The sequence below is a fragment of the Crocuta crocuta genome, unplaced genomic scaffold (assembly GCF_008692635.1).
Source record: "Crocuta crocuta isolate KB4526 unplaced genomic scaffold, BGI_CrCroc_1.0 scaffold127, whole genome shotgun sequence".
Lineage (NCBI taxonomy): Eukaryota > Metazoa > Chordata > Mammalia > Carnivora > Hyaenidae > Crocuta > Crocuta crocuta.
This window is the reverse complement of record NW_027532008.1, coordinates 9,164,322-9,175,808: the sequence shown is the minus strand read 5'-3', so window position 1 is coordinate 9,175,808 and position 11,487 is coordinate 9,164,322. Positions and strand designations below refer to the sequence as shown.

General features: G+C 53.2%; 1 protein-coding gene across 1 annotated transcript in view; it reads right to left on the bottom strand.

Moving 5' to 3' along the window:
• UBR4 (ubiquitin protein ligase E3 component n-recognin 4) overlaps positions 1–11,487 on the bottom strand; it is a 130,906-nt gene that overhangs the window by 38,496 nt on the left and 80,923 nt on the right. The window contains exons 63-74 of the mRNA XM_077775556.1: positions 11,245–11,454; positions 9,416–9,565; positions 7,992–8,219; positions 7,169–7,247; positions 6,474–6,719; positions 5,543–5,711; positions 4,959–5,103; positions 4,082–4,167; positions 3,066–3,153; positions 2,604–2,797; positions 907–1,146; positions 404–542 (exon numbers count right to left, since the gene is read on the bottom strand). Coding sequence (XP_077631682.1) covers positions 404–542; positions 907–1,146; positions 2,604–2,797; positions 3,066–3,153; positions 4,082–4,167; positions 4,959–5,103; positions 5,543–5,711; positions 6,474–6,719; positions 7,169–7,247; positions 7,992–8,219; positions 9,416–9,565; positions 11,245–11,454 — 1,974 coding nt within the window. The remainder of the gene's footprint in view (positions 1–403; positions 543–906; positions 1,147–2,603; positions 2,798–3,065; positions 3,154–4,081; positions 4,168–4,958; positions 5,104–5,542; positions 5,712–6,473; positions 6,720–7,168; positions 7,248–7,991; positions 8,220–9,415; positions 9,566–11,244; positions 11,455–11,487) is intronic.

Genomic DNA, 11,487 nt, shown 5'->3' with positions numbered 1-11,487 from the left:
AACCCCCACCCCCACCCCCATCCCCAGCCGCGCAGGCTGAGAACCAGCCCCTGGACGCATGGCCACTGAGGGAAGACCAACAGCTGCAGGACGAAGGCCTCTGGGGAACAAATGCAAGACGCTCGTCCGACTTCCTTCTGCTTTTCCAAATCTCAAGTTGCTTGCCCACTGAGACATTCTGGATCATTACCAACCAACGCTTCCCAGAAGTCACGTGTGAGCCCCGTGTCCCAATGTATCGTATGCCGTGTTTTGCTGCCACCCTAAAGCCAGGCCCTGCAGACAGCACCGAGCTGAGGAGACTCAGGCTGTAAGGAAAAGCACCCCGCCCTCCACCAGCCCCCTGCTGCCCAAGGCTCAGAGCAAAGCCACTGCCTTGGGTCCAGGACAGATCCAGCCTCACCTTCTTCCGGTCTTCCTCATTCTCAATGGGGTCCACCGCACAGCAGGGCTTGGCATAGAGCATAAAATCGAAGCGCGCGTATTTGCAGAAACCACAGGCATTGCAGAGGAAGGGGTCCTTCTCGTCATAGTTGATGGACCTGAAGAACCAAGGTGTTTGGGTCAGGGGGCAGGAGAGGCTCGGGGGTAGAGGGTGGGGGTGACCATGAGATGGACAGGGCCACACGCGTACTCTGGAACCGTGCAGGGACGACGCAGGTGAGGATGACTCACACAACCAGGTAACAAGAAAGGAAAACGTGCAACTAAACTCAAGGACCCCTGCTCCCAGGCTCCCAAAGGACAGGCGCATGCACACATACACACACTGCTCTTCCAACCCTGAACTCCACGTACCCGCAACCCTCTAATCACTGTGAGGGCACCAGACACTGAACTTGCCCATGCTGAGAATCTTACAGGGAAATACAAGGAACGTACACAACCCGGGCGGCACTCCCTCACCTGCACTTGTGACACTGGTATACATTCTCTCCACAGTTGCCGCAGACCCCGGGGTTGGCAGGCACGGAGGCGCTGCAGCGTGGGCACTGCAGGGTCTCTGTGGAAGCCTGGTAGTTTTCATAGAAGTCTGCAAACTCGATCATCAGGTTGGAGGCCACGATGGGCAAGGGCAGGTCGATCTTCACCTCTGTCTGCCCGGGGGTCAGTTGAACCTTCTTGGCTTTGTGCCAACGAGCCGGCCTACGAGAGACAGTGTCAGACAGGGTGGCAGAGGCCCTGAGAGCCACCTGTTTACCCTTCAGTGATAGCGGTCTGAAGAGACGAAGAAAGAGTAAGACCATCCCCACATATTCTTCTAAGGCAGTGAAGTGGTCACTCTAAGGAGGAGGTCTGGAAGATAACAGCAACCTAACATAGAGAAGACTTTTCCACTACGCTTTTTCTGTAAAAGAGGGTGTTAACTCTCAAGTGCTTGAAGTTACATGGGATAACTCTTCAGGCCCTGCACAAACCACGAAGCACATACCCAGGGCAGATACCCCTGTGGAAGTATGCCACACCAGAGCCCGAGAACAGGGCCCGACTAGGGCCCAAGGGGTACCCTGGGCCACGCACCCAGCGGAGGCGAAAAAAGACCAGGCGCGCAGTAACTCACGGTGACCACAGTAACCACGGGTAATACTTATCAAGCACTTGCTACGTCTAGGCTCCGTCCCTGGCAGTTTACACACTAAACCAAACTACACAACATCTCCCACGTCAGAAAGACAGGAGAGCTGGGGCGCAAGCCCACGGTCTTGGTGCAGATTCTGGGCGCTTCACTCATAGCTGCACGGACTCTATGCAACACGAGATGAACCCCACCTCCTAGGGAAGGGAGCGGGTTAGCCCAACAGGCAGCCTCTGCTTGCACTTCACCAGTGTGAGCTGCCCTCCGAAAGAAGAAAACTTCCTGTGGGCCCAGCTCCTGGTGGCCAAGCACCGATGTGGTGCGGCCTAGCTTCATTCTGGCCCTGGAAATAATCGCAATGCTTCCATCCCGTGCAGAACAGCAGTGTGCGGCAGCTTCCTCTCTAAGCAGCGCCTCCCCGTGTCCTCCTCTGCCCAACAGGCACGCCTGACATTTCCACACATCTGTCTCTGGGCCAGCGCTGTAACCCGCACCAGTGCCTGCTCCTGCCCCCATGTGACGCGCCCCGATTCAGACACTGGGACACACGAGCCAGAGAGATCTAACACGGGCAGATACAAAGGGAAGGTGTGATGTATAAACATAAGGACTACATGCCCCAGAAGCATCTGAAGGGATACCGCCTCTCTGTGAGCAAGCAAACAGTGCTTTAATCCGAGAAATGGCAGCTATTTCCCAGTACAGGTTTTATATAAACCTGGAACTGTCCTGGTTGACACGGGGAGGAGAACCGTACAGTCCCCTCCCTCAGCTTCCTCTCTGAGGGCAGAGACTGCTGAACTGCTTCCTCAGACCCCAAGGATTCTACCAGACAGGATTTTAAAAGAACCTTTGTCAGCACCCTCGGGAAATGGTATTTCACTCTTGTCCCCCGTCACGACTGAAGTGGAAAGAGAACATACTGGGCTTCTAGGGAGGTGCTGCTTCACCCGATTCCAGCAATCAAACCCAATGGCTGGTGTCAAGCCTTACAAGCCACCCCTCCCCAAACCTGAAGAGGCCGTACTTGTTTTTCAACTCCACGATCGCCTGCACGGTCCGGTTGTTGTAATAGAGGTTGACAGTCCGCACCATCTTTGTCCGTTTCAGATCTCCGATTTTCACCGTCACCTTGCTGATGGTGTGGCTGCCGATGAGCTTCACGACCTGCTGGGTGGTGGTGTACCGCGTGTCCACTTTAATGGAAGACAGCTTGATATACTAAACACAGGAGGACACAAAACAGCAGATCAGCTCAAGGCCACCGGCTCATCCTGTCTTCTTCAAAACTGATGGCTGTAACCCACCCTTCGACCATGGGTGAAGCTTCTACTTGAGGTGATAAGTGTGGCAGGTAAGCATTCACACCACTGGTGACCAACTGTTGGGAAAGGAACACCTATGTGGCTACGATCAATCTCTGGAAACAAAAAACCCACCGGGCAGCCCTGCAAACTGCACGACTGCCCGTGCTGAAGGCGGCACTTACACAGAACGGCACCTCTGGATTATTACACACCAGGCAGGGATCGCTCTCCAGGTAATAGCCATCAAACTCCACTAAGCCAGACAAGGTGCTAAGGGAGAAACCAGTCTCAGCGTTAGGAATTTTTCATTTTAGAAAGCGCCGAGCCGCACAAAGAAGCCACGAACGCGCCCCTGCGACAGTCCCTCAGGCGAGCCCCGCCCCCACCCTAGGAAGGACACGGCAACTTGAGAGGGAAGTAGAAGCCACAGGGAGAAAATGTCACCCCATCGGCCCTAGATGTTTCCTATTTCTGAGCTGTCCTGAGATCAGGGGAACCCTAAAAATCTACATTAATATACGACTCAAAGAAGAGTCACAATTAAATTTACCAAATTTTTTGTATACTTATTTTTTTTTTAAGTGAAACTTTTTTTAAAGAATTTTTTAATGTGATTTTTTGTCTTTTTTTTTTTTGAGAGTCAGAGAGAGAGAGGGAGATACAGAATCCAAAGACAGGCTCCAGGCTCTGAGCTAACTGTTAGCTGAGCCTGATGCGGGGCTCGAACCCACGAACCGTGAGATCATGACTTGAGCTGAAGTCGGACGCTTAACCGACTGAGCCACCCAGGCGCCCGTATATACTTTAAAATAGGTGAATTTTGTGGTACAAAAATTAAATCTCAAAGAAGTTTAGAAAAAAAAAGAACAACCGCTATTAAACCAGGGAAATCATAACTGCGCATTTAACCAACACACTTTCAAAAGTTTTTTTAACCAAGCCATTGTCTGTAAACTTAACTGATTCAGACTCAGACCCTTGAAGTAACAAACATTCTCAAATTACTGCTTCCCAAAACCCAATTGAGCAGGTACATTTTGAGCACCCTGTGTGTGCAGGGCCCCAGCTACAAGGAGGGAGTCAAAGACCAATGAGACAGAGGTGTGCTGATTCTCGTGTAAGAGCCAAGCAGTGTGGAGACATGGCACCCGGGCCTGTCTGACGGGGCTCAGTGAGGGAGAAGGCAGAGCGGGCCCACCTGTAGATGTTGGAGTTGGGGTGGTTGGTAAGAATATGGTTTTGAGTCCGCAGAATCTCCACAGCCTTCTGTGAATATTCCTTCAACTGAAACAGAAGTTAATAAAGACCAGAGTTAAAGTCTGACTGGAAAAGACTTCTGTCCCCTGCGGCTAGTGGAGACCACCGGAGAAACATGGGCTTCTCAGCCCTGGCGCAGAATCACGCAAGGCTGGGCCTAACGCGTAGTTGTTTAAAGGACTCGGTCTTCTCTACAAGTTTCCAGTCTTGGGGACAGTCATCTTTTCAGACCCTGGGGATGAAGATCATCTTTATTCCCAGGGACAGGTCATGAAATGGTTATCCAACTGTAGACACTTTGAGGGGTGTCATCAGGGCAGCCAGGAAAACCCGGGGGACACCTTCTTTCCTAAAACAACTTTAATGGGTTGCATCTTCCTCCCCACCTGATCTCCCTCTGCTGACTAAGCCAAAGTCAGCCTGTGCTTATGTGCTGGTGTATATTAGCCACGTGGCACACACATTGGGAATGTTTAACATAGATCTAATACAAATGTGCCCCCCAGGTAGGTTGGTCATAATGTTCTTAACTCAAGAGGAAAAAGGTCAGGGGGCCAGGGTGGCTCAGTGGGTTAAGCATCTGACTTCGGCTCAGGTCATGATCTCACCATTCCCAGGTTCAAGCCCCATGTCAGGCTCTGTGCTGACAGCTCAGAGCCTGGAGCCTGTTTCAGATTCTGTCTCTCCCTCTCTCTCTGCACCTCCCCGGGTCACGCTCAGGCTCTCTCACGAAAATGGATTAACATTAAAAAAAAATTAAAGAGGAAAAAAGGTCAAATGTAGCTAGATGGCCCCTCTGACTATACATCAATCGTTACCTTCTTCTCCGTCTGTGGAGTTTTCAAGGAGAAATACCCTAGCAGGTCCACGAACTGGGCAGCCTTCCGGCCATAGGCTGGGAGTTCTGGCCATATGGACCACATCAGATCCAGCAGGAGCTCCTGCTGAGATTTGCTCGAGTTTCTATAGGTAAAGGACAGTTCGTATTACCAAGCAGCAGAAGACCCTGGAGTCCCTTTTATCAGCAAAACCCAGGTACTGTTTCTGTATCGACCTCCCCACAACGAGGGGTTAAGTTTGAATTGTTTTGCTCTTCTTTCGACAGCAGATCCTAACAGGTGTATCTTCAGAAGGTGGCCTGAAGAGTCAAGCCTGGTCACTTCACAAACTTCAAAACACAACCTTCTCAGAAAAAATGCAATCATCTCTTGCTCACAACATCAGTTTAATGGCTAAGAACGGATAACCTAGTGAAGACGTCCGTTAACAGTCAAGAGGATCCAGGCTGATATAAATACTGAGGCTGTGACCGTGAGCATGTGACATAATGCCAAGACAGAACCACACTGTCCACTCGGGTCCTGGACCCACGCAGACCGCCAAACCCAAGCCCGGCCCCTACCTGTAGATGTGCAGCGTCAGACAGTGCGCCTGCCAGCGCACCGAGGAGGAATTGGACTCCAACAGGAAGCAGCGCAGGAACTGGACCAAGGTCTCCTTATCTGCGAATTTGTTCAGCTGGTTCACCAGAGCCGTGCACAGCTGGTCCTCCTGGCTGCCTGAGCTCTCACCTGCAAGATCAGGGCGGGCCTGAGGACCGGACACCAGGCAGCCTGGTCTACGGTCCTAGAGCCGGTGACACCAGATGGAGAGGGAGGGGACTCTGTCCATGTCTAAGAGTTTCCACTAAATGCTTCTAATTTGGAAACACCTTTCAGTTTTTTACTGGAGAACCAGACGGCCAGCCCCCATGAGACACACATGCAGTAATGCCATCAAAAAGGCACTGGAGAAAGGGCTGACACAAGCCTGACACCAAACACACACAGCTACGCTGGAGATCCGCTCTACCTAAAACAGCTCTCTGAATCATTAATTGGGAGAATGTAAACCACCTCCCCTGCTCTCCTGATCACCAGTCTCAGGCCTCCAAGGACAATGAAAAGCAGCGAAGCAGAAAGGCTTCTGCCTTTCTGATGGTAAGGAGTCCACTAAAACAGCGTCCATTTATTTGTAGAGCATTTAATAGTTTACGAGGCACATTTACGAGCATCAATAGCCACTGACAACCTCCCCACGCAGCAAGTGCAATTTATTATTTCATGGGAAAACAAACTTCGCTTACTGAAAACGTTCAGAGCCCTTTGTCCTTTCCTTGGTATGGGAAGTCACGTGTTAAGGTGTAAAGGAAAATAAAACCAAAACTAGATGCTAGAGAGCACCTGAGTTTTAGGTCCCTAGTAAATCAGCACGAAAGCCCTCTCTGAAGGGAGCATAAACCGTGGGCTCCGAGAGAAATCAGAACACATCGCCCTGGTCACCAAGACGCTCACCCTCTTTCTCCTTCTCCTTTTCTTCTTTCTTGCTCTTCTTCGTGGATGACTTGGACTGCGTCGTGGCTTGTCCAGAAGCAGCAGCTGCAGGGGCTGAGGAGGCGGCGGCGCCAGAGGAGCCTGCGGAGGCCGCCAGAGCGGCGAGGACTTTGCTGCCGCACAGGGCGCAGGACAGCAGCTGCAGCAGCACCGGGGACACCCCCTCGTCCACCAGGAAGCTGACTTGGAGGAGGAAGTAGAGGACGGCTGTAGGCAGAGGAGACCGGGGCTCAGTTCTGAGATGCCTAACCCAGAGGGCCCCTGCCCCCAGCCAGGACCGGCCCGGCTCCCGCAACTCGTGCCCTCTGCAGAAGCACCTCATCCACGTCGGAACAACTACCCGAGCTGGACTCTCAGCCCCCACTTATTCCAGGACAACGACTCTCTAGACCCCACAGGCTCCTCGTTAGTCTCAGCTCTACAATCTGGAGGCAGCTACCCTACTCTGTGCTCCCAGAGCGCCCCAGGTTGTCTATGGCCCTGATGGCTCTGAAGGTCTGACTTGTCTTCCAAGCTAGGCAGACTTCTAGCTACGTGTCTTGCGCATAGACTTTTCTCTGGCATCCAGGCCAGTGCTTGGCACACAGGAGGCCTCACTACGTGGCTCTCAAAGGGACAGTGGAGTGATGGCAGCCTGGAGGAGCTGCGCTGCTTACAGTCGTCTTTGATGCAGAACTTCTGCCAGTTGACGGTCCGCTGGGCAGCAATCTCTGCACAAGCTTTCAGGTGCTCCATCTGCAATGGAAACCGATGAGCAGAGGTGAGCAGCCCTGACAGGCAGCCCGCGCTTGAGGGGTTGCCGTCCTGACGCTGGACCGCAAACTCCACAGCACAGCCGCCCGGGCCCCGGGCCCTCCAAGGGCACACACCACAGCGCTCACTGAGCCTCCTCCGTGCTACCCCACCGCACCAACACCCTGTGTTCACAGGGACCCCGCAGGCCACTCAGTAACACAGCAGGAGAGAGAGGCCATGACAGGAAGCTACACTCCAGGTTACTTTGTTCTTTCTTTCCCCCACCCCAACTTTACTTTGTACCTGCTTAAAAGCACCCCAGTAAGAAGGACACTAAATTAAGAATATAAAATACTGAAGATGTTCTCTTCTAGATGCTCCCATGCGATATATTCCATTTGCTCTCCGAAAGTCCAAACCATTTTCAGACAATAACACATCATTTCTTTAGTGCTGGAGGACAATACTCAGAGGCGTGTGAAATTCTGGTGGAGCCAGCGACACGAGTAAGCTCACGCCACTCCTCGTAACGTCAGGTGGGAGCAGGAACGGTGACGGGGAAATCTCAGACCCTGACGCCAACTACACTGGACATAGAGCATCACGGATTCGCCCTGAGCTCAACTGTGGCCGTAACGTCCTCTAAATATTGAAAAGCCCCGTTCTGCTCTGTCCTATCGCCCAGCTGGCCCAGCCACACCACCGGCCCTCTCTCTGCCCCACCACTCCCCTGCGCCCCCGTACCAGGCTGATGAGTGTGTCGTACTGCAGCGCAGAGCCCGAGCTGGCTGTAACCACGCTTGCCCGGAGGAAGATGCCCTGTTCCTCCAGCAGCTTCTTGATCCCACGCACATGGGAGTCCAGGGTGTGCAGATCCCGGAGCTGGCGGTACTTCTCTTTCGATCCACAGATGAAGAGCAGAAGCTTGCGGACTTGACGACGCACAAAAGGAGTTTGCTGGATCATCAGGTACTTGAGGGGAAAAGCAACACAAAGAGTCAATGACCCAGGAACTGCGCCAGCAGTGGCACCCCGGATTTTTGTTAACTACTGTTAAAAACTGGTAAGAAACACAAGCCAAGCTATTTCCTCACGGGCAAGCCAGCCTCCAGTGAACTTCAGTATTCCTTACAGAAGAAAGAAAGGCATGGAAAGAAGATCTCAAAGAAGGGAAAACAGCCACACCCCCGCTCCCCGAACGGAGTCCTTCGGAATCTACGGGGGAGCTAGCCTCCGCTCTGTGCCCCCCACTTCGTCCCATAAAGTGAAATGGTCAGGAAAACATATTCAGAATCTCTTTCAGGCCACAGAGGTGGGAAGAGGTTGGGTTGTTACGTCTGCCCGACCTGAAATGGTCATCTGGGGTTTGCAAACAGGTCATTCTTCCTGGAGTTAACCTCAAGCTTGCTGTGATGGTGGCTGATCTTAAGCTACCGAATCTCGGCTGGCCCCAGACCCGCCCCACCACACACGCCCTGCAATGGCCGGTCCAGAAGCGCACTAACTACACTGCTGCTCTGCCAGCTGCCTCCCCCTCTGGTCCTGCCAGCAGGGAACAACAAGGGACAATGGAGAGCACGAGCAAAAAGCACTGGCTCCTTCCTGTCTGCCTGCTACCCTGGCAACGGCCTTTCACTCTGGCAGCCTGTCATTTCTTCAGTATCCAAGGACCAAGCAAAACTACAGTTGGTTCTAATCATCAGCTTCTCTGCATGCTTCCAGAATCAACCACACCCCTACCTCAGGCCCACCCGGCCGACTCCTCTCCACACACAGGCTGCTGGTGGCTGCTTCCTGGAGTTACAGTCTCTGGGTTCCCTTTTTTCTTTTTGGTTCTCCAATGGCTGTTCAATCAATTCCCTATATTAAAATCTCTCTCTAATATAACTAGTATATTCTCTATTTTCCAGAATCTATTAAACTTGACTATTCCTGTCATATGCAGAAAGAGTTAAACATATGGACTTGGAATCTCAAGCCATGGTTTGCTTTGAGAGCCATATTCCACAGCTTCACCACACAGGACACCGGGGGCGAGACCCACACGGCGTGAGCGGCACTGCTGAAGGACACACCTCCTGCGAGTGAGGACAGAAGGGGACCATAAAGGCTGTCACAGCCGATAGGTCCTCTCCTCGAATGGCATGCTGCCTGGGACCTCCACTTACCTCTGAGAGAAAGTAAAACCATGAATGATCAAAGACAGGAGGGGGGATTCGAGAGTTGGCGTCGGCGATCTTCTTGATTTGGTAAGGAAGCCGCAGGACCATCTCCGTTAGAAGCTGAGTGTAGGCCTCAAACACATCAGCAGCATGGCCCTGGAGGAAGACCGCCTGTGTGAGAGCCTGGGACGGGCGGCTTTCCATGGCCACAACTGGGGGAAAGGCCAGTTTACTGCTCATTAGGTACAGCTTATGTTGGAATTAGCAAATGGCACCTTTCAAATGGGAGCCATCATAGCCTGACAGTTGAGCTTAAACCCAGCAAGGCCCCAGGCTCCTGGGGGCAACTCTGTGACATGCAATGGTTACAGTGGACACAGACCTCACCTGTCTTGAAAGTTCCAACATTCTACTCTGTGGATTTTGACGCTGGACTGACTGTGCTCTGCTTACACAAGAACTAAACTTCTAAAGGGAAAAGATGGAAAAAACAGTGGTGGGGAAGGATTTCTGACTTCTTGTGAGACCACTCCCTAGAACCATAACCTCCTGTGATAACAAAAGACATTTCGATAAAGCAAGGCAGATGGATTAGTAACGCGCAGCCCCTGGAGGCAGGGGAACTAACAGAGGGCTGTGGGGACGGTGGAAGCCACAGGTACCCTGCAGGCTGTGCGGTCCCCTGGGCAGAGCCTGCAGGAGTCTGGGGCCCAGCGTGTCTCGTATATTCAATCGCCAGTTACTCATCGGTCCTTTGCTAAGGACGGGGGGTACAGACAAGGGGAAGATGCCAATGTGTGCACAGGGCGCTCTGGGGACCTTGGAAAAGGCCTTCTCCATCCAACCTGGTAGCAGAAGTGCATGCTGGGGAGGGTTTTCCCAGGGTCCAGTGCGTGAACCAGGTCTTGAAGAAGGACTAGGAATTAGCTCAGAGAGGAAGGAAGTGACGCAAAGGGAAAGAAGTTCAGAAAGACAGCAAGTAGGAAAGCGGTGTGCCACATCTGGGGAAAGGCACAGGTCAGTGGAGCTACGTGCCAGGATTCACAGTGACACAGGTAGAGAGGTAGGTGGATAGTTGGGTTCTCAGAGAACTTTTTGGCCTAAAAGTTATGGAACTCCAGATAAGGGTTAAAGAGAAGGACAGAGTGAGATTCCCGTTTTATGCCTCTTCTATCCCCGAACAATTCAAAGCACTTCGGCATGTGCAGTGGGGAGCACAGGATGGCCGCCCACACAAGGCTACCGCCCAGGTGCAAATGGACAGCAGCAGTCGAGATGGTGAACACAGTGGGCACCAGAGTGCGCTCGGCGCCGGGCTGTGCTGCCACTCAGTGCTCACGACAACCCACGCCAAGCGTCATTTCCCAGCGCGCAAACTGAGGCTAAGGCCAGATGGAACCTGCCCGAGCTTTGTAGCTGGTACGTGGGAACACTGGTTCCCACTCTCCCCTGATCAGAAAGCCTGTGTTCTAAACGATCCCCCCGAACGGGCTCCGACGACCGCACGGGGAGCCTCTGACACACGCAGCAGGATGTGGTCATACGGTTACCCTGTGTCTCCTCACCTTTTTCTGAGGAGCTTCAGTGCAAGGATGCATCTGTCTGATTTCACTCCGTTTCCCCACTTTACAAAGGGCAGGGGCCTGCACCCCAGTAGGTCGGGAGGAGCGATCACTCACTGAACCACACGACACGAGTAAAACCCCCAAGGAGCGCAGGCTGCTCCCAGCAGCGCCCTGCCCTCGGCTCCTCGGGCCCTACTCACACACGGCGGAAAGGAATGTGCTCTGGAGGAGGGCAGGAGGCGGCTTCGTCCGGGGAAGGGCCTCCCTCACCTTCACGTACTGGCGGAGGAAGAAGGGGCTCATGTCAGGCGGCGATGACGTGGTGTGTGGCTTCAGCAGCTGGCTGGTGGCCACGGGCTCCTCGTCGCTCTGCTGGCTCTTCCAGTACTCCAGCAGGGACTTGAGCACGTGCAGGCAGTAGTCCACGGCGCCGGAGCTCAGCAGGGCCGCTGCCGTGGCGCTGGAGATGAGGGACGAGGGCTGCGGGGGGGGGTGGGGGGGGGGAGAGAGGGG